Raw genomic sequence first — 20,019 nt, 5'->3', positions numbered from 1 at the left:
CTAATTCTATTCATCAATTGTTTTAGTACAAGGAGTTGTATTTTTGTTAACAAGTTGTGACATGACAAGAACTCGTAGTCACATTAAATGTTCTTGTAATAACTTCCTTGAAAAAATATGTCAAATATCTCTAATGTAGATGCTCTATATAGAAAATCTGTCCAAGTCGGCGTAAATTCTTTTTAAGATTTAAACTTCTAGTTTTTTATTTTAAATAATTTATGAGAATAATATGTTAGAAAATATTCTTAGGTGCCAACCAAACATGTAGACAACATATTTCTACAATAAAAATGCTATTAATCTATAATTTATAAGCAAAAAACACACATTAACAAGCAACCATATAACAAACGGAATTATTGAGCAAAATGACCACAAAATAATGAAGATGTGCCCACAATATCCACGTCTCCACTCAAACCACATCAAATCAATTTTTTTTCTTTCTGACGGAACAATCTCGGTTTCTCAACTCAAACCGCATCAAATCTCTTTTTTTTTTTTTCTTTAATGTCAAAATGATGATCATCCCCCTTTTCTGTTATTATTATATACAATGCATCCTTAAAGCAAGCAGAGGTCATGGATGACAATTAATCATCAACGATCATTCACTTGATTGCCTTCTCTGTGGTTACCCCGACAACTACATTGCTTACCTAAATCATCACAAAACCAAATCATCATCAAAGAGAGCTCCATCACAAATATAACTCGGGAGAAGGGGTAAGAAGGAAGAACGTACCAGTTTTCCACTCTCGTCAACTGACATGGGATTTTCAACAACTACAGTTTGGTTATGAGAATGAGGGGTTTCCTGTAGAAGATATCAACGAAATATGAAATCCATGTACCTTGTAAGACACAACCCTAACCCTAACCCTAACCCTAACCCTAACCCTAGGAGTATCTCCAACCGCTTCTCCAAAATTATGGATTAAAAGTCGATCTCAAAAAAATAGTTGCACATTCGACTCCAGCATTTTTCAATTTTGAGTATATAATTAAAATACTTAACAAACGAAAAAAAATCCTTCTCTTTCTTCCTCCATTTAATTTTATTGGTTAGTTGGAGTTTTTCTTGGAAATAAGAAAAAATCATTATCTTCCTCCATTTACATTTGGAGGATTCTCCAAATTTGTAGAATTTTAGCTCTCCTACTATATTTATTTTGGAGAAAGTTTTGAAGAAATGGTTGAGAACAGAAAGAGCTTAAAAACTCCAAAATCTCCCGGACTGGACAGGATGGGCTGGACTGGACGAGAGGGATGTAGGTAGGTGAAAGAATTGAATCTTGTCCAATCTCCATGATTTGTGTTCCACCTATTTTGGTGGGACAAAAAAAATTCAATTTTGGTCCCCACTCATTCATGTCCTGTTTCAGTCTAATGGCACACCAAACGTGAGACAACAAATTTTTGTTTTGTCTTGTCCTGTCCCATGTAACAAACGCAAAGTCGGAACTGTCGACAAAAAGTAGTCGGAATTTGAGGTACCTTGACTAATTAGAAAATTTTTCATGGTACATTGACGAAAACTCAGTTGCACAAACACTTTTGTGCCCATTTCTAACTTAACCCCCAATTAGTTTGGCATTAAAAAAAGAGAGCAGGCAACTCACTGTCGAAACAGAGGGCATTGATCCTGATGTTGCATTTCCATTAGGCCGCATGGAAACGGGAACCCTTCCACTGCTCATCTGCGGAAGACTTGTGATCAGTGGCAACACAAGAAAGCATGTCTGATCTGACATACACCTCATCAGACCATATTAAAGAGTGAAATACACCAGTAAATGAAAAAAAAAGAACATGAACAAAAACAAGACCTTCAGTTAATGCAACAGAAACTGGGTATGATTTTTGTAGCATTATGGTCATGGAATCTATCCTTTTAGGTAATTCTACATTGCCATCTAGCTTAACAGCTAGTTTTTACTAAATGTAATAGTTTAACAACTAACAGCTAGCTTATCAGCCAACAACTAGTTTTACAACTAACGGCTAGCTTATCAGCTAGTTCATCAAACATGGGTTATATGAATACTGAAATAATAGAAGACCAATTAGGAACGACTTTGCTCCAATTTACAAGTTCGTAAGTTAGTCATGCCACAAGGAATCACCCAATTCCCATCCCTTATCACAATGGGAGTACTCAAGTCAACTCACATTTTCTACACACCATAACCCAATGCTCAGACTCCCCACTCGAGAGAGAAAAGTCTTGCTTCTAGCTTTTCCGCTACATAAGATTCCCCCAATCAAGACATAATACCAAACTGGAAATCCCCTACTGCATTAGCAGTCGGTTGACTAGCGTTCAAGTATCTTTGTCACCACATATATGCCTCAGAATCTATAACTAGTACGAAGGGAAGACATGAATTGCTACCAACAGAAACAACCATACCAATACAAATTCAGCTTCCCAACTGGTACCATATATCTCTTTGGACTTACCACCATAGGGATAGAGCTTGATATTTGGGATCATCTAATAATATACTACCTGACTTTCAAACATACTAATGTTGGCAAGAAATCAAGGGCATGCTTCCTCTGGTACATGGTGGCACCCTTGGAGGAGGTAGTAATCTCAACAGAAGTACATGATACTCTAGGAGTCATCCACTTGAAAGCCCTCTAAACGAAAATTTTCAGAGTTATAGTCCCCTCTGAATGATGCCTAGTAACAACAATACTATCAACATAGTAAAGCAAAACTATTTGCATGTCAAGGGCTCCGGCTAGAAAACTAGAGCACCACACTATCTGTGTAGCTGAAAAATCCATCCCCTATGAGAGAAGCCATAAACTTCTATAGCGACTCCAAAGCTTCACTTTGGTTCTAGTGAATACTGTTTCCCCATCAATTAATACAAATCGCTGTGGACAGTATAAAACATGGCACTTTATCCCGTATTGTGTTGAAAGCAGTGGCACACAAGCCATTACAGAAGAAGAAATGTGCAATATGTCATTTGCAACTTCCAGAAAATTTCTTCAATGAACTCCCAAGAACAGATCTATGCAACTTTTTTACCATACGGTACCATCACATGCAAAGGTACTCTATAAGTAAATTCACACTTCAAACAATGAAGTCAAAAAGAAGATGGGTTTTGTTGTACTCACATTGACATTTGTAATGTAGTGACAAACTGCACATTTAACTGATGGGGCACCGAATGGATACATCAGCATTGTTCGGCAATTTCCACAATTTACTTGAGCAAGCTGGTTAGAAACTGTTGAAGCAAAAATAACTAGACCATTTAGGACAAAGAAATCATTATTGACGCAGAAAAATACAGGGTAACAATAAATCTGGGAAGTATACAAATAAGCTACAAAAGGTAGGTTCATCTCCATATTAATTTTCCCTTGTATAGGTGTGGGTGTGAGTGTGGTGATTCTACAATCTCTTGTCAGGTACTTGAACCAGACTACTAGCCATGGTGCCAACTGAAAGCAGTTAGACACAAGGCATCAACATATAGATTTTCCATGGTAGACCTCGATCATCAACAAATAAAGCCAAAGGAAGCAAAAGATGGCAATGGTGCATCCAAAGCAATGAAAAATTCACCTAACTGAACCCTGAAAGAGTTTTCAACAAAAATGCTAGGGTACAACAGTACTTGCATGCAAAAGAAAGGGAAAAGTTTAAACAACTCAATGGACTTTAGTGTTTGGAATGATCAAGTCCTTGGATAATTTTTTGGAACAAATAAGTCCTTGGACATTCCAAAACTTGTTAAATAACTCCTTGGACTTTCTAAAACCTGTTATATACATCCTTATGACCTACACAACTGGTTAATGTGTCAAAGTAATGAATTTTTTTTAAAAAAGAGCCAATGGACTTTCATATTTTAAACGATAAGTCCCTAAACATTTTTTGAACAAAAAAAGTACTTACATCTATAAAATGAAAAAAATATACCAAAAAAGTACTTACATTTAAAAAATAATTATTGATGAAATTTATTTTAATTAAAAATTGAATATATTTTGTCAGTGATTTTTCAAATTAATAAAAAATAAAAAAAGGATTTAAAAAGAATTATTGATCAAATTTATTTTAATTAAAAATAAAATATATTCCGTATGTGATTTTTTAAATTAAAAAAGATTTAAAGAAAGGATTTGTAGCGTCCCTGATCATAAACCCTAGAGCAAGCCTAAACCTTTATACATATAAATTACATAGCCTTGGAGAGTATACAACATACAATATACAAAAATACAAGATCAAGTTATAAATAACATCTCCAAGGTGCAACTTCAAAAGAAACATGATCAATTATCAATCTCATCCCCGTCATAACTGCTACTAACCTGCCGTGCATAAAAAAATAAACACGGCTACGACATGCTCTGTGAATGGATTAAAGATAGACAAGTAATCGTAAATTGGATTTAAATAAAACAAACAACGGAAGTAAAATCGTAAATCAATGACACATAACATGATGAAGCAAATATACACCCGAAGGCAAAATCAAGAATCACACAATCCAAAATTTTGCATCACAATGACGCGATGTCCAAGGGATGGCCAAATTTTCTCGAACGGGTGGGAATAAAGGTGCGGGCACGCGACTATCTAATCCCCTCTGTGACATGTTCACAGCCTGAAATATGGTAAACTAAATCTAGGATCGATCCATACGCCCTCTAAATGACCGGTACCAGGTCAGGTCCACTTAAGAACCTAATCAGAGTGAGGACGCCATGATAGTATTGTAGTAGTGTTTAGGTGTTTACTAGGTCTACATCTTAAATGTGTACCTGGTAAAAGAGGTTGTTGAATAAATCCCTGATTTGTAGGGCTTACCCAGTCTTTTAGGAGTTCTTTGTTTTCTGTTCAGCACCAGTCATTTCTTTGTTTTGTACGTCTATTTAAGAAGTCTCAACTTGCTAATAAGAATTAAGTCAGTTTTGGCATTCATTTGTTGTTTACTGCATCTCTTGAAATTCAACATTTTGGTATCAGAGAGCCAGGCTGACTTCAAGACAGAGTGATACACTTGTGAGAGAGATGAATTCAGATGCAAGCTTTGCTCAACCAAGCATCCCGAAATTTGACGGGGATTATGAACATTGGAGTCTCCTCATGGAGAACCTCCTGCGTTCAAGAGAGTATTGGAGTGTTGTGGAATCTAGGATTCCGGCAGACAATGCGGAATCGAAGCTGAAGGATCTGAAAGCCAAGAATTATCTATTCGCCGCAATAGATAAATCTATATTGAAAACGATCACCAAAAGAGATACAGCAAAACAATTGTGGGATTCCATGAAGGTGAAATACCAAGGGAACGAGAAGGTGAAGAGAGCTCAGTTGAACAGACTAAGAAGATCATTTGAAGTTTTGATGATGAAGAACGGTGAATCTGTTACAGATTACTTTGGAAGGGTTATGGTGATAGCCAATGAGATGCGAAATTGTGGAGAACATATGGAAGACGTCAAGATTGTAGAGAAGATCTTGCGGACGTTAACGGAGAAATGGAATTATGTTGTTTGTTCGATCGAGGAATCTAAGAACATAGATGAATTGTCGATAGATGCATTGCAAAGCTCCTTGCTGGTGCACGAACAAAAATTTAAGAGAGACAACGAAGGAGATGAAGAACAGGCGTTGAATATCTCATCAGAAGAGAGGCAAGGGATATACAGCCGAGGAAGAGATGAAGAACATGAGTTGAAGACCACATTCCAAGATAGGCAAGGGATGCGTGGTCGAGGCGGCCGATTTTTCTTTAGAGGAAAAGGAAGAGGCAGGGGCAGGTCTATCTACAACAAAGCAACCTCAGAATGTTACAAATGTCACAAACTTGGACATTTTTCATATGAGTGTCCAGAATGGAGAAAAGAAGCAAACTACGTTGAGAATGAAGAAATGCTACTGATGACATATGCAGAAGTCCAAGAGAATAAGAAGAATGATGAGTGGTTTCTCGATTCTGGGTGTTCGAATCATATGTGTGGTGATCGATCAAAATTCTGTGACCTAGACTATCAGTTCAAAACAACTGTGAAGCTAGGAAACAACTATCAAATGAATGTTGTTGGAAGAGGTAACGTTAGAATCTGGTTGAATAATGTAAGTCATGTCATCATTGATGTTTATTTTGTTCCAGACTTGAGAAACAATTTAATTAGCGTTGGCCAATTACAAGAAAAAGGTCTTGCTATCTTGATTAAAGGTGGAGCCTGTAAAATATATCATCCCACAAAAGGACTAATCATTGAAACAACAATGAGTGCACAGAGAATGTTCATCTTAACAGCAGAAACACGGGGAGATTTAAAAGAGAAGGAGCAATGTTTTCTCACAAAGGAGCAGGAGGTCACAAAGTTATGGCATAGGCGGTACGGTCATTTAAACTTTAATGGTTTAAAGACTTTGGAGACGAGGCAAATGGTACGAGGCTTACCATCATTTGAGATAGTTGATGAGGTATGTGCAGATTGTCTCATTGGAAAACATAATCGTGAGTCATTCCCAAACAAAAGCACATGGAGAGCAGATAAAGCACTGGAATTGGTTCACGCAGATATATGTGGCCCCATCAGTCCTACCTCGAACGGTAGTAAAAGGTACATATTATGTATTATTGATGATTTTAGAAGGAAGTCATGGATGTATTTCTTAGCTGAAAAATCAGAAGCACTTCACCGGTTCCTATGCTTCAAGAAGATGGTTGAGAATGAATCAGGTCTTGTCATTAAGTGCCTACGTACAGACAGAGGGGCAGAGTTCAATTCCACGGCATTCAAAGAAGCTTGCAAAGAAAATGGAATCAAAAGACAGCTTACAGTCCCTTACACACCACAGCAAAACGGAGTTGCGGAGCGTAAAAACAGAACTGTATTAAACATGGTACGTGCTATGTTATCAGATATGAAGATGCCGAAGACGTTTTGGGCCGAAGCGACCAACTGGAGCAATTACATCTTGAATAGATGTCCAAATGCAGCCCTCACAAATGTTACACCCGAGGAGGCTTGGTCCGGGATCAAACCAGCAGTAGCTCATTTACGAGTGTTCGTTTGCATTGCACATGCTCATGTGCCTAAAGAACGTAGAAGTAAACTTGATGATCGGAGCATAAAGTGTGTATTCTTGGGATATAGTGAAGCGTCGAAGGGATACAAGTTGATTGACCCCCAGACCAACAGGATATTAATCAGCAGGGATGTCGTTTTTGAAGAAAATCAAGAGTACAACTGGACGGAGACTCATACAGCCTCAGTATTGATGGACATGGAATGGGAAGATGGAGAAATCAACAAGACTACAAGTATCACTCACACTCAACCAGAAAGTGAAAGTAGAGAAATAAATGGAGGACTTGAAGGTGACATAAATTCTGGGAGGGAAGCTGAGTCCAGTACTAGAACTAAAAGACGCACACAACCTCCAAGATGGATGAAAGACTACTCTTTAGGTGATAGACTGGAAAACATTGAAGATGATAATGATGAACCAGCTGTGAATATGGCTATGATGGCAACCTCTGACCCTGTGTATTTCGAAGATGCAGTAAGAGAGAAGCATTGGAGAGTGGCTATGGAAAAGGAAATGCTGTCAATCGAGAAGAATAACACTTGGAGTTTAGTTGACTTGCCAAACGGTGCCACAGCCGTAGGTGTAAAGTGGGTATACAAGACTAAGTTTAATGAGCACGGAGATTTGGAGAAATACAAAGCACGATTAGTAGCCAAGGGCTACTCTCAAAAGTACGGAATAGACTATCTTGAAGTCTATGCGCCTGTTGCCAGAATCGAGACGGTAARGACKATCGTAGCATTGGGAGCTCAACGTAACTGTAAGATATACCAACTCGATGTAAAGTCAGCATTTCTGCATGGAGACCTCAATGAAGAAGTGTACATAGACCAGCCAAAAGGGTTTGAGGTAAAGGGAGCAGAAAATAAAGTGTACAGGTTACATAAAGCCCTTTATGGACTAAAACAGGCACCTCGTGCTTGGTTTAGTCGTATAGAAGGATATTTCACAGCAGAAGACTTTCAAAGATGTCCAAATGAACAAACCTTGTTTACCAAGACAAACAAGGCAGGTAACCTACTCATTGTCGGTATTTACGTTGATGATCTTATATATACAGGGGGCAATGATGAGATGGTGAAAGAATTTAAAGCCTCTATGATGAGGATTTTTGATATGACCGATTTGGGACCAATGAAGTACTTCCTTGGCATTGAAGTTTCACAAGGCCCACAAGGAAACTTTATCAGCCAGAAACGATATGCAACTGAGGTGCTTAAACGTTTYGGCATGATRGAATGTCAAGTGGTTGGAACACCAATCGTTCCTGGAACAAATCTCAMTAAGGATGAACARRGAGTTGCTGYTTGTGAATCAAATTATAAGCAGATTGTAGGAAGTCTTATGTATCTTACGGCAACCAGACCTGACATAATGTATAGTGTTTGTCTCATTAGTCGATATATGAGTAAAYCRACASAKATACATCTACAAGCTGCTAAAAGAATTCTAAGGTACCTAAAAGGAACTTTGGACTATGGAATCATGTACAAGAAAAGGAGGACAATACTAAGTGGTTTCACTGATAGTGATTATGCTCGAGACACAGATGATAGGAGAAGCACGTCAGGCTATGTGTTTATGATGGGTGAAGGTGCAATTTCTTGGTTGTCCAAAAAACAACCGATTGTTACACTTTCCACAACAGAGGCTGAGTTTGTTGCAGCAGCTGAATGCGCTAGTCAAGCAATTTGGTTAAGACGAGTCACAGAAAAATTAGGATGTGATCATCAAGAAGAGACGGTTCTGTATTGTGACAATAGTTCAACCATAAAATTGTCAAAGAATCCGGTGATGCATGGAAGAAGCAGACATATAGATGTAAGGTTTCATTTCCTCAGAGAATTGGTTCAAAATGGAACAATAAAGCTGGAGTTTTGCAAGTCCAAGGATCAACTGGCAGATTTAATGACAAAGCCTTTGCAGGTCGAGTTGTTCATGAAGTTTCGAAGACTGTTAGGAGTTTGCAAACAGGATATCTAAGCTAACTTGTGTTCCACAGTTAGCTTATGGGAGGGTTTGTAGTAGTGTTTAGGTGTTTACCTGGTCTACATCTTAAATGTGTACCTGGTAAAAGAGGYTGTTGAATAAATCCCTGATTTGTAGGGCTTACCCAGTCTTTTAGGAGTTCTTTGTTTTCTGTTCAGCACCAGTCATTTCTTTGTTTTGTACGTCTATTTAAGAAGTCTCAACTTGCTAATAAGAATTAAGTCAGTTTTGGCATTCATTTGTTGTTTACTGCATATCTTGAAATTCAACAAGTATAGCCACCATGGAAGCAATCCCGACTATGGTGCCCCATTGATCGGGTGTTCTGAAAACGATAAACAAAAGAGCCACCACGAAGTGTGACAATCTCATAACAATTCAGTGTTCAACAAGTAGTCAAATTCATCAAATCCATAGTCGTGTAAAATCAATTATTTCAAATAAATACTAAATCGGAAGATATGACAATGGACAAGATTCAAAATAAATAACCAATCATGAAGTCTCATATCAAGAAAGATTACCAAGTAACCCAAAATAAAATCCAAGATAACTCCATAATGATTGAGATTTATCATAAGCAATTTCACATCGACACCTACTTCATAGGTGTATTGTGGTGTACCTCAAACCACGGATTAGATAACCACTTCAATAGGTTATCCACAGGTCAAAGAATTATAGAAATCTGTACCTGATAGAGGGGAAAACCATACAATTCGAGATGCGTGGCAACCTTTGAAAGTTTCGGGGATCCTAAATACAATAACAATTGGATTCGGAATTATCTAACTATTGTACAAAAACATATATGCTAATGACCCTTAAGCTTTATTAATGACTCTATACTAATCCTAAATAAGCTAGGCAAGGTTTAGAATCATATTCAAAAGAGATACAGAAAGTACATGTCTTTAGGCACGACGTACAAACAGCCAAAGCTGTTGATCATACCCCTGCACTGGACAGCTTGTACCAACAGCTTGTGGAAACTGTTTCTTACTCCTAGAGGCCAAATTAGCTTTTTGGGTCTAAACGAAAAGTGTAGATCAATCTCTTGTGGTTCCAATCGCGTTGGAATCAACTCATTTAGATCAATGACCAATTTTATAAGGATTTTAAAAAACAGTGTGTAAATCCTGTTTTCACAGAACCAGACATGGAAATACACTGTTTCGAGCCATCTACAGCCACAACTAGATCTTGGTGTAAACTACAAAGTTGTACACACATAGACCTTTCCATCCATATATAATACACCTTAAACGGAGCATCAAGTGATTTTATACGAATTTTCTAAACAAACAGCACTTTCTGCCATATTCCAACAGTAAGAAAAATCTAACAATTGATACCCAAACTACAATGAATTAACTTATTTAGCCTCATGATATTAAACCTAAATAAAGAAATTCCTAAAATGCAACCCTAATTACTAACACCACTACATACCTTGCTAGCAAAGATGGAGAACACTATAATTTGATAAGATTCACCCTCCTTAGCCTCAATTCATACAATCCTACATGATTTCATAGATTGGTTTAGAACCAAATCCTCCAAAGCACAAGATTATAGGAAAAATACTTGAATCAAAATATGGTCAAACCTTATAATGATGATTCTAATCACAATTGTGGCTTCAATTTCTTCAAAACTTCAATGATTCAACATTGCATTAAGGAATTCCTATGGTTTTAGGGTTGGAGATTAGAGAGAGAAAGGAGAGAGTTCTGAGAGAGAGAGTTTAAATCTGAAAATGAATAATTAAAATCATAAATCCTTTATGTGATTATTGGAAAAAAATTTCTTTATAAACCCCCCAACTTTGGCCTTTTACAAACTAACCCCTATATGACAAAATTCACTACAATTTGGTCCTAAATCAAGGTTAGCTTGTACAAATTTGGTCCTTATTTACCATTATACTTTTCATTCAGGTACAAGGTACAAGGCATTTCAAATTATTGTACAAGCGAGTAATGTACGGATACTTATATATACATAAAGAACGGAAAAGGAACACATAACAGTTATAACGAAAACTGGGTATTATAGGAGTACTGATGAAATTTGTTTTAATTAAAAATAAAATATATTCCGTTGGTGATTTTTCAAATTAAAAAATATAGAAAATAATTTGATTAAATTACTAACCGATTAACGATAAAATTTAACTAAATACATAATTAATTAAAATTCGTCGCTAATCCATCGGTGAAATGATATCACCGACAAGATTCAAGCACGATCTTTCACACTTATTAACATGTTTCTGTGTTAGAACGTCTGACGGTGGTCAAGTTAGCCATCAATTAGATATATACCAATGAACACTAGCAACGAATTTTAATTAATTATGTATTTAGTTAAATTTTCTCGTTAATCTGTAAGTAATTTAAACAAATTATTTTCCTTTTTTTTAATTTGGAAAATCACCAATGGTAAAATAAATTTTATCAGTAATCCTTTTTAAATCTTTTTTTTATTTTTTTTACTTTGAAAAATCATATACGAAATATATTTTATTTTTAATTAAAATAAATTTAATTAGTAATCGTTTTTAAATCTTTTTTGGAAAATCACTGACAGAATATTTTTTATTTTTAATTAAAATAAATTCCATCAATAATCTTTTTTAAATATAAGTACTTTTTGGTATATTTGTTTCATTTTATAGATGTAAGTACTTTTTTTGTTCAAAAAATATTCAGAGACTTGATCGTTTAAAATATGAAAGTCCAAATGCTTTTTTTCATATTTTTTCCATTATTTTACCACATTAACCAGTTTTATAGGTCATAAAAATGTATCTAACAAGTTTTAGAAAGTCCAAGGACTTATTTAACAGGTTTTGCAATGTCCAAGGACTTATTTGTTCTAAAAAATTGTCCAATGACTTAATCATTCGAAACACTAAAGTCCATTGGGTTTTTTTAGACATTTCCCCAAAAGAAACTTCTAAAAAATAACCAATTCTTTTAATACAAAAACTTGGAAAAAAATGCATAGACCTCCACCAAGCATGAAAGTTTAAGGATAACGCTACTAAGGGAACTCCGATTTGATGTGTGTAAGAAATTAAGCTATCTGCAGATACTTGTTACTTTAGGTTCCATTTGCAGGTAGCTTCCACTCACAAAAAGTAGTTACATGCACCTCCACTCATTGTCAACAAGTAAAGGTTTGCATAACTTAGCCATGTCAATTTTAACTTATAGGTGCTACAGATACCAAATAGAACCTAAGAGCTGGTCATTGGTCAAGGCCATTGGCAGGAAAGCTAAGGTGGGTGGTGTACCCTTGATGCAAGCGCTTTTTGAGGCAATTAACATTTTCAATCCCTACGATTCAGGTTCAAAATGTAGAATCCTGTCTCAACCATAAAATTTTAAGACATGTTGCCATTCAAGCATGCAGAGGTTCTTAAATGTACTACCACATCCCCAATTTTTGGCTAGTGTTCTATGGGTCAATGAAAGTTAACACAATTAAATTCAATTCGTCATTTGTTTTAAACCTACTGAAAAGCAGGAACTGCTATTCAAACCCTTCCCTGGCCCCATCGAGAAATAGAACCGACTCACTCCTGCCATAAAGAATGGTTGTTTTGCCAACTCCTTGCTAAATGGGCCTTTAAAAGGTCACTGAGACTCAAGCTCAAACCACAGCTAACAAACACGGTTTTTAGGGTAGCATTGGCAGATGTGGTAAATTCTATTGCAGGCAGATGCTAAAGCAGGCCTATGCGAGGACTTCTACATTGCTGATGTATATAATAAGAGGAAGTTTACAAATATAAATCCATAGAACAAAGAAACATAACCCTAATCACTTATTACCAATAAAACAATTAAATAAAACAAAAATAATTTCTTTTTCCAATAATGTTGGATTTTTCAAGGACCTATTTAGTACTAGAATATGAAATCCCGAGTTATTTGTAATGAGGAATAAATTGAAAGCTTACCTCAAAAGATCATTAAATAAACATGATTATACATTTTCCTCGATAGTATTGAATTTTATCAGGAGACCTGCTTGACAATAGAACCTCAAATGCCGTGCTATTTCTGATGAAGAGATTAAAATTTTCTCCAAAAATCAATACAAGCACCTTAATCCTAATTCTTCAATTTTTTCACTCATGTCCTTGTTATACCCATGACTAATGAATGCCAATGGAGATGAGTTGATTAACGAAGAGTTAAAGCACAAAGCTTTTCAACTACAATCTAATGTTCAAGAGCTACCTACGTTTAAAAATGTTGAATTCAATTTTCCTATTTTCACCAATTCAGATCTACAATCTCAACGTTTCTTGCTGGAGAATAGCATGTCATGGATATGAAACAAAGATTTTAAGCTTGAGAAGAGAATGCCCCATTCCTCGTCCCTCATCCCTCTCATACTACTCACAACGAAATTCAAATATATTTCTCCAATCAAAGAGAGAACAATGGGGATGACAAGAAGAACGGGAACAGAATGTCAGATACATTTTTATTAGGAAACTTTGTATTCTTTACAGGATAAATTTGCGAAGTATTACTTAGTAAGATCAATAGAGGACTTGGGGAACAAGTATTTTAGTAAGTAGGATGTGTTTAGGATTATTTAATTGTTATATTGGTACTAGTTGATTAGTGTTGCTTCGCCAACTCTACTAGGCCCAAATTCCAGAACTTTTACATTATGTTCTATACATAATATTGGTGAGTCAAAAAACTGGTGTTTTAAGCTTAGCCATTTAAACCAAACCTAATACTAAATCTCAACCCTCAAATTAAGTATTTTGCGGTTATAGCCCACCATCGTTGGATCAACTTTAATATTAAATCCCAGCCCTTTAAATTAAGTATTTCGCGGTTATAGCCCACTACTACTTGGCAGCTTAACCTCCCACGTTCCTTACACCAAATCATTTTCAATTTCAAAATTACATTTTATACCCTTATAATTGGTGATTTAATTTACTTTATATCCCTTACTTTTTCATTTTTCATTTTTCATTTTTCATTTTTCATTTACCACCCTTATCAATTAGCACAAATTATCGTATATGAAGTAAAGTGCATTTAAAAAATACGTTTCCTTTTTTGCAAATTATATCATTATAATCATCTTGTCAATACCTTCAAAATGAGCCTAATATCGAATATTTTTGGACTTAACCTTATTATTAAATATCATAAATACTTGGTGAATTATTTTTAAAACTTATGTTTTATATCCTGTATTTATTTATTTAATTTTTCATTTTAGACCTTTATTAGTATTGTATATATAAACATGAATAATAGTTATATGTTGAAAATTAAAAGGTATCTTCATTCTTGCTAGATTTACAACCATAAAATGCACATGAAAAATTAAGCTCCTTAAATTTTTACCATCTAAACCCCAACTCCTCCAAGCTCCTCAAATTTCTCTAGTATAACTTACAAGGTATGATCCCACCACACCCCCACTCCAAAAGTTTATCCACTCCCCCAAAATTTTCTCCCCTAATTTTTCTTAAAATATTAATTGCTCATAATTTCTTTCTCTATTTTGCTCTTCCAAGTGCCATCGCTATATATATATATACCCCTACAAAGTATCGATTACAACCACTGTCCCACAGCCTTTAATTGCTTCCAACTTATGGATTCTCTCCATCGGTTGGAATTAGTAATCCAATCGACATCTATGATACGATGCATGGAATCCGTTTAGTCCGGCCAAAGGACGAAAGGGAATTGGTTGATCCTCCATCCATATAATCGACATCTGCCCATCGTCTCGAGAATTGGTAAATAGATGTTTGTTTTTTGTTAATTTAATCACATGGAGTTAGGGATTTATAGGCAATTCAAAAGTACAGATGGACTTTTTCTTTGTATCAACTCTTCCAATTCATCCTCGTGCAGATGTTCAACATTCGGATAATGGCCCACCATATTACAAAACTTGAAAAGTGCAGACAAATTTATGCAAGGTAGTACGCACAACCAACATTTTAGACTTGACGAGTGATGAGGGAAACTCAATTTTATTTGCTTTGGTACTTTAATTACACCTCTACTCTCTATATGTTTCCTTCTCTATATTTAACTCAGTAGTGTACTCTTATCATGTGATTGTGAAGGAAATGAAAGGAGCTCCGTTCATTCTTGGCTTGCATATGCTAGAGAAGGACGTTTGTAGTTCATCTAAAGAGAAAGGAACTCTTGATATTGGTGTGTTTTTTTGCTTGTGATTTTGTGAATGTGTTGAATTAAGATTCAAATCTTTCTTTTTTTCTTATTCATATTTTCTATTTGTGTAAGTTGATCATTGTGCTTCACGGGCTTGCTCCCTTGATAGGCTTTGTAATTTGATTATTATAATGTATGTACTGATAGATGTTTGTAGGACTCATTTGAGAACCTCCTGATCAAGATTATGGCTGTGAATATCTTGAAATGGGAACATAATGTAAAGTAAATTCCGGTGACTTAGGCTCGGATAATTTTCCAAGAAAGTAGCTTGTCTACTTTCCACTTTTTCTATCTACATGTTTAATGTCATTAGTTCAACACAAATATTATTGGATTACAAGTGATGTAGTTTTTATTTGAATTGTTATGATGAGGTCAGTTGATTTTTTTTAAGTTTTTATTTGAATTGTTGTGATGAGGTCAGTTATTTTTTTTAAGTTTTATTTGAATTGTTGTGATGAGGTCAGTTGATTTTTTTTAAGTTTTTATTTGAATTGTTTTGATGAGATCTGTTGATTTTTTTCTTCACCAGTGATGAGGACACTTAGGTGCTGAAAATGGTGTTGATTCTGAGTTGTCATATCATGAATTATCTTATTAATTGGTGGGAATTGGAGATTGGATTCATTTTTTAATTGTTGAATATGGATCACCTTTTTAATGTTCATAAAAGATTTTGGTTACATGTTCATAATAAAGTGATGTTGCATACGATTTTATACCCGACCAACGGACGTGTATAACATTAGTTGTCTTGGGTGGAAACAGGTGACATTTTAGTAGGTGAATTAATGCCCCAAATGGTCTAATTCATGAAACTCACGTGATAAATAGAGCTTATGGAAGTTCTATTCAAGCATACAACATGTAGAACCAGATGTACACCCATGGGGGTATTGCATATGAGATAGAACTGCACTAGCAATATTCATTGCTGGAATTCCATAAACACAATTTTCCCATGTGTGTATTTGAGTTAGGCCCATCACAACAGTGTAGCTTGATTTTACGATTTTGCATGGCACTTTGATTACAAATTCATAGGAGAAGGTATATGTTATCATACTCATTGGTCCAAGTGTTTTGCTCTTGTCCCCCTCTCTATTACCTTTTTAAATAGGATACAAGGTGACATACACTTTATTCTGAATCAGGCACATGACATGCAAAAAGTTCAAAACATAAATCACACACACATAATCATTCAATGAGTCAGGCACATATATTAAAAGTATTAAATGTACTAGAGCATGAGTAACACCAATTAACAAATATACATTAGCATCAATAGCATGTCTGGAAAGAATCACATTGATTGACGAATTATTAACGAACAAATGAACATCAAAAATTAACATCAATGTAATTACTTGCATTTTGATTAAACTTAAACAACATGAACTCATAACACTCAATTAATATTATAAACATCAACCATTTGATGTACAATCAACCTCAAACCTAAATTCAAAATCATGGAAATAGATGAAGGGCCAGAGCTAACATGTCGAGCCAAATAGGTAGACTATACGAAGGCCATGATGTTGATTGTTTCATCTTTCTACAGAATATGATTAATGAATTCAGATTCCATCTAAACTAAGAGAGCCTAAGACTATTTTTATTATCCACTGAATATGACCCAAAAATTTGACTTATCCCTCGCTTCAATAAATCTTCTATCTCGCACCTTCCAAGGCATGTGTCTCATCAAGGCTGAAGGACTCACCAAGGTACCCTCAACACCACTAGATTGCCAAAGGTAGCAACCAGATAGTGAACTATTTTAAAATTGTGCCATTAAAGCCACAAAAAGTCAAATATGCTTCGCTAAGAGACCCACAGTTCATAGGTGGAAGTTACCTTGTTCTATTTAGAATATTGTGTGTTTATGAGGCAAATGTGTGTATAAAGAGAACCATTATCACTCATTACGTTTGTAGGATTGTCCTTACCTTTCAACATCATTTACTCATGTTAAGCTTCCTTGTAGTTGATAAATTTCAACAAGAAATATAGCCATGTAAATGGTAGTAGCTACATTACAATTTCATAACATTCATATAACATAAACATTACAAAATGAATTGAAGAAACCACATTAAAAATACACCAAAATATCATAACCTGGTGCAAGATTCACTGTATGACAACACGAGCATCTCACACTTGTAGCACCACGTGTATACATTAGCAATGTGCGGCAACCTCCACAAATCAGTTGATCCATTTCCATGCCTAAAAGGTTTTAACAGATATGATTATCAAAGACTTGACGACCACCAACACAGAGTGAGTAGTTGAGGATATGCAAAGCAAATTCTCGCAAGGTAAGTACTGATGCACACATCAAGTGCGATTGTCCCAACAATCATGCAACTGTGAAATATATATCATCGTCCCAGGTGTGGTGCAAAGAGAAAGCATACTCATTTCTAATTGAGGCACATGTATTACATGCTAAAGGGAGCTCCATTCTTTCTTTTGGACAGTGTGATAGTCATTTAGCACTCGAAAATGGCAAGAAGATCAGCATGGTGATAATGATTATCTTACTACATGCAAAAGATATAGTTCACATGGCACCAAAAGCCTAAATTTTGATTCAACGTTCATTTTAGTGAAAAACCATTGATACAGAAGTGATCATTTCCCATTAACAAGAATCATGTAATTATCAAGTACCAAACCTTACAGAAATTACGACCCTCAAATTATGAAAAGAAACTAAAATAAAATTATATACCTTGTAATATTTTAAGGTTCTGGAATAACAAGGGGTGTCAATTGACACAAAATTGCTTATTGCAGGAAAAAAACTATCATGCAATTATGAGTACCAAACTTGAAAAATAAAAAATTTAGACTCTCAAATTATAAAAATATAATAGAATCACCTATCTTGTAACAATTTAAGGTTCTAGAATAGATAGGGGCATAAAATCATGACTCGGAAATGGCTCAGACTCGGAAAGAATGTTAAATTTCAAACTCGATTTCACCATTAAAAAGAACTTAAATTCCCTATATATATTGTAAAGCTAGACTGGAAATCTTTCATAAACCTATTTGAGTGGGATCAAATTTAAGTTCTAGATTCTAGAAAGAATTAAATTTCAAAATCTACAATTTTTCTTGTTTTCAATTATAGTTCAGCGATTTGCAACTTGGTCATTGGTACACGTAGTATTAATCTTATCATGCAAAACCCGTGGTTATTTTTCTGAACCAAAATTGTGCTTGGAAGGTCTTCAAAATTTGGGTACATCTTCAGCTCTACCAGAAATTTTGTGCCAAATCAAAACGAGTTTGGTTTGTACATAAATTCTCGACTCAAAACAAATATCAAACCCAATCTAAACCGAAGTACTTCATCTCATCCTGTAACCCAGATTAAGACTAGTAACTCGTCCCCCCACCAAACACAAAAGACGGAAAAAATCTTAGCGCAAGATACCTTACAGGAGAAAGAAGAAAAGGACGCCCACAGATGGATTAAAGAACTTCTATGTTGGTTTCAATCTCTATAGCAAAAGATGAGTTTATATGTCTGGATAAGGAAGGCCAAGGTTACATGCTTGTAGTTGGTAATTGGTATAGCATAATGAATAGGACGACCCAACACTCTTAACATTTATCCGTCAAACTCGGTGTTTATTCCGCGTTTCTTAAGAAATAGCTTTTCCTCTTCTTCGTTCTTTCCCCTTCTACTTGGGCGATAGCTTTTTACGTGTTTCTAGATATACTTATGTAGCAGACCTTGACTTTTTCCAGAAAAAACCAAATGACCTCAATCAGTTGCTGAAAATTAGTATATATAATAAAACTAAGAGGAAGAAAAAAGAACCGCTTTATTTTGCTCTAATTGTAAATATTGATTCAATCATTTCTCAAATAACGCAAAATGGCTTCAATTTTTCGATAAATGTTACCAGGAGGAGGAACCGAGGTAACGGCATTACACAATGCACAGCACACATTAGAAGCCCCTCTTGGATAAAGTAATATGCTTCTACAACCACTGCAAACTATCTGGCTCTGCATATTTCTCTGAAAATCAACCAACCCAAAATAAGGTTTAATTTTCACCTAAAAACTAAAAATTAGAAATCTACTTGTCCATCTTCATCCATGGATTCTTTATTTATACTCATCCACTAAAATTCTCCAGATTGAAATCAATACAACCACGCGTTCCTATTGCAGTTATTGAATCAAATTTAGGAATTTTGTATCAAAAAATGATGGGATAAAACTGAAAATTACCAGGCCAAATGACGCGACCTAGAGGAGAACGAGTTGATGAACCGATATGAGGATCTGTGTAGGGAATTTATATGCCATGGACGAGCATTTGCTGAAATCTCAGATGAGATTTGTGTTTGTGGGCAAAAGGAGTCTTTTACTGTATTCTTGTTGACGGTGGGTGGATTTTGATGTTATTGTCCCAAAAGTAGGGCTATGAGGGTAAAACCGAATCTATATATGAACCATTGTTTTTAATATTTTATTTTATTTTTTATCTCAGTCGATGTTATGATACGGCTTTATGTGATTTTGAGAAAGCGATGATGTTTTTATTTTTGAATAAAATATATGTTTGACGATATCATAAAAATTTGACAAAAATATATCGATATTAGTATCAAATTAACTATTTGAAATTCCTCATTTTTTTGTGTAATTTTTTAATCCAATTTTTTT

At 35.2% G+C, this 20,019-nt stretch overlaps 1 protein-coding gene across 1 annotated transcript; it reads right to left on the bottom strand.

Moving 5' to 3' along the window:
* Nucleotides 1-310: 310 nt before the first annotated feature.
* Nucleotides 311-19,768, bottom strand: LOC112504065 (protein LSD1-like). Its single transcript, XM_025108037.1, has 7 exons — nt 19,582-19,768; nt 19,248-19,365; nt 17,443-17,553; nt 3,142-3,254; nt 1,626-1,703; nt 749-820; nt 311-662 (listed from the first exon to the last, which is right to left on the bottom strand). Exons 2-7 carry the CDS (start codon nt 19,357-19,359, stop codon nt 615-617), a joined length of 534 nt encoding a protein of 177 aa, XP_024963805.1. The 5' UTR covers nt 19,360-19,365; nt 19,582-19,768; the 3' UTR covers nt 311-614.
* Between the last annotated feature and the right edge of the window lie 251 nt (nt 19,769-20,019).

This window comes from Cynara cardunculus, unplaced genomic scaffold (genome assembly GCF_001531365.2).
Source record: "Cynara cardunculus var. scolymus isolate 2C unplaced genomic scaffold, CcrdV1 Un_Scaffold_4516, whole genome shotgun sequence".
Taxonomy (NCBI): domain Eukaryota; kingdom Viridiplantae; phylum Streptophyta; class Magnoliopsida; order Asterales; family Asteraceae; genus Cynara; species Cynara cardunculus.
This window is presented reverse-complemented; position numbering and strand designations above follow the sequence as displayed.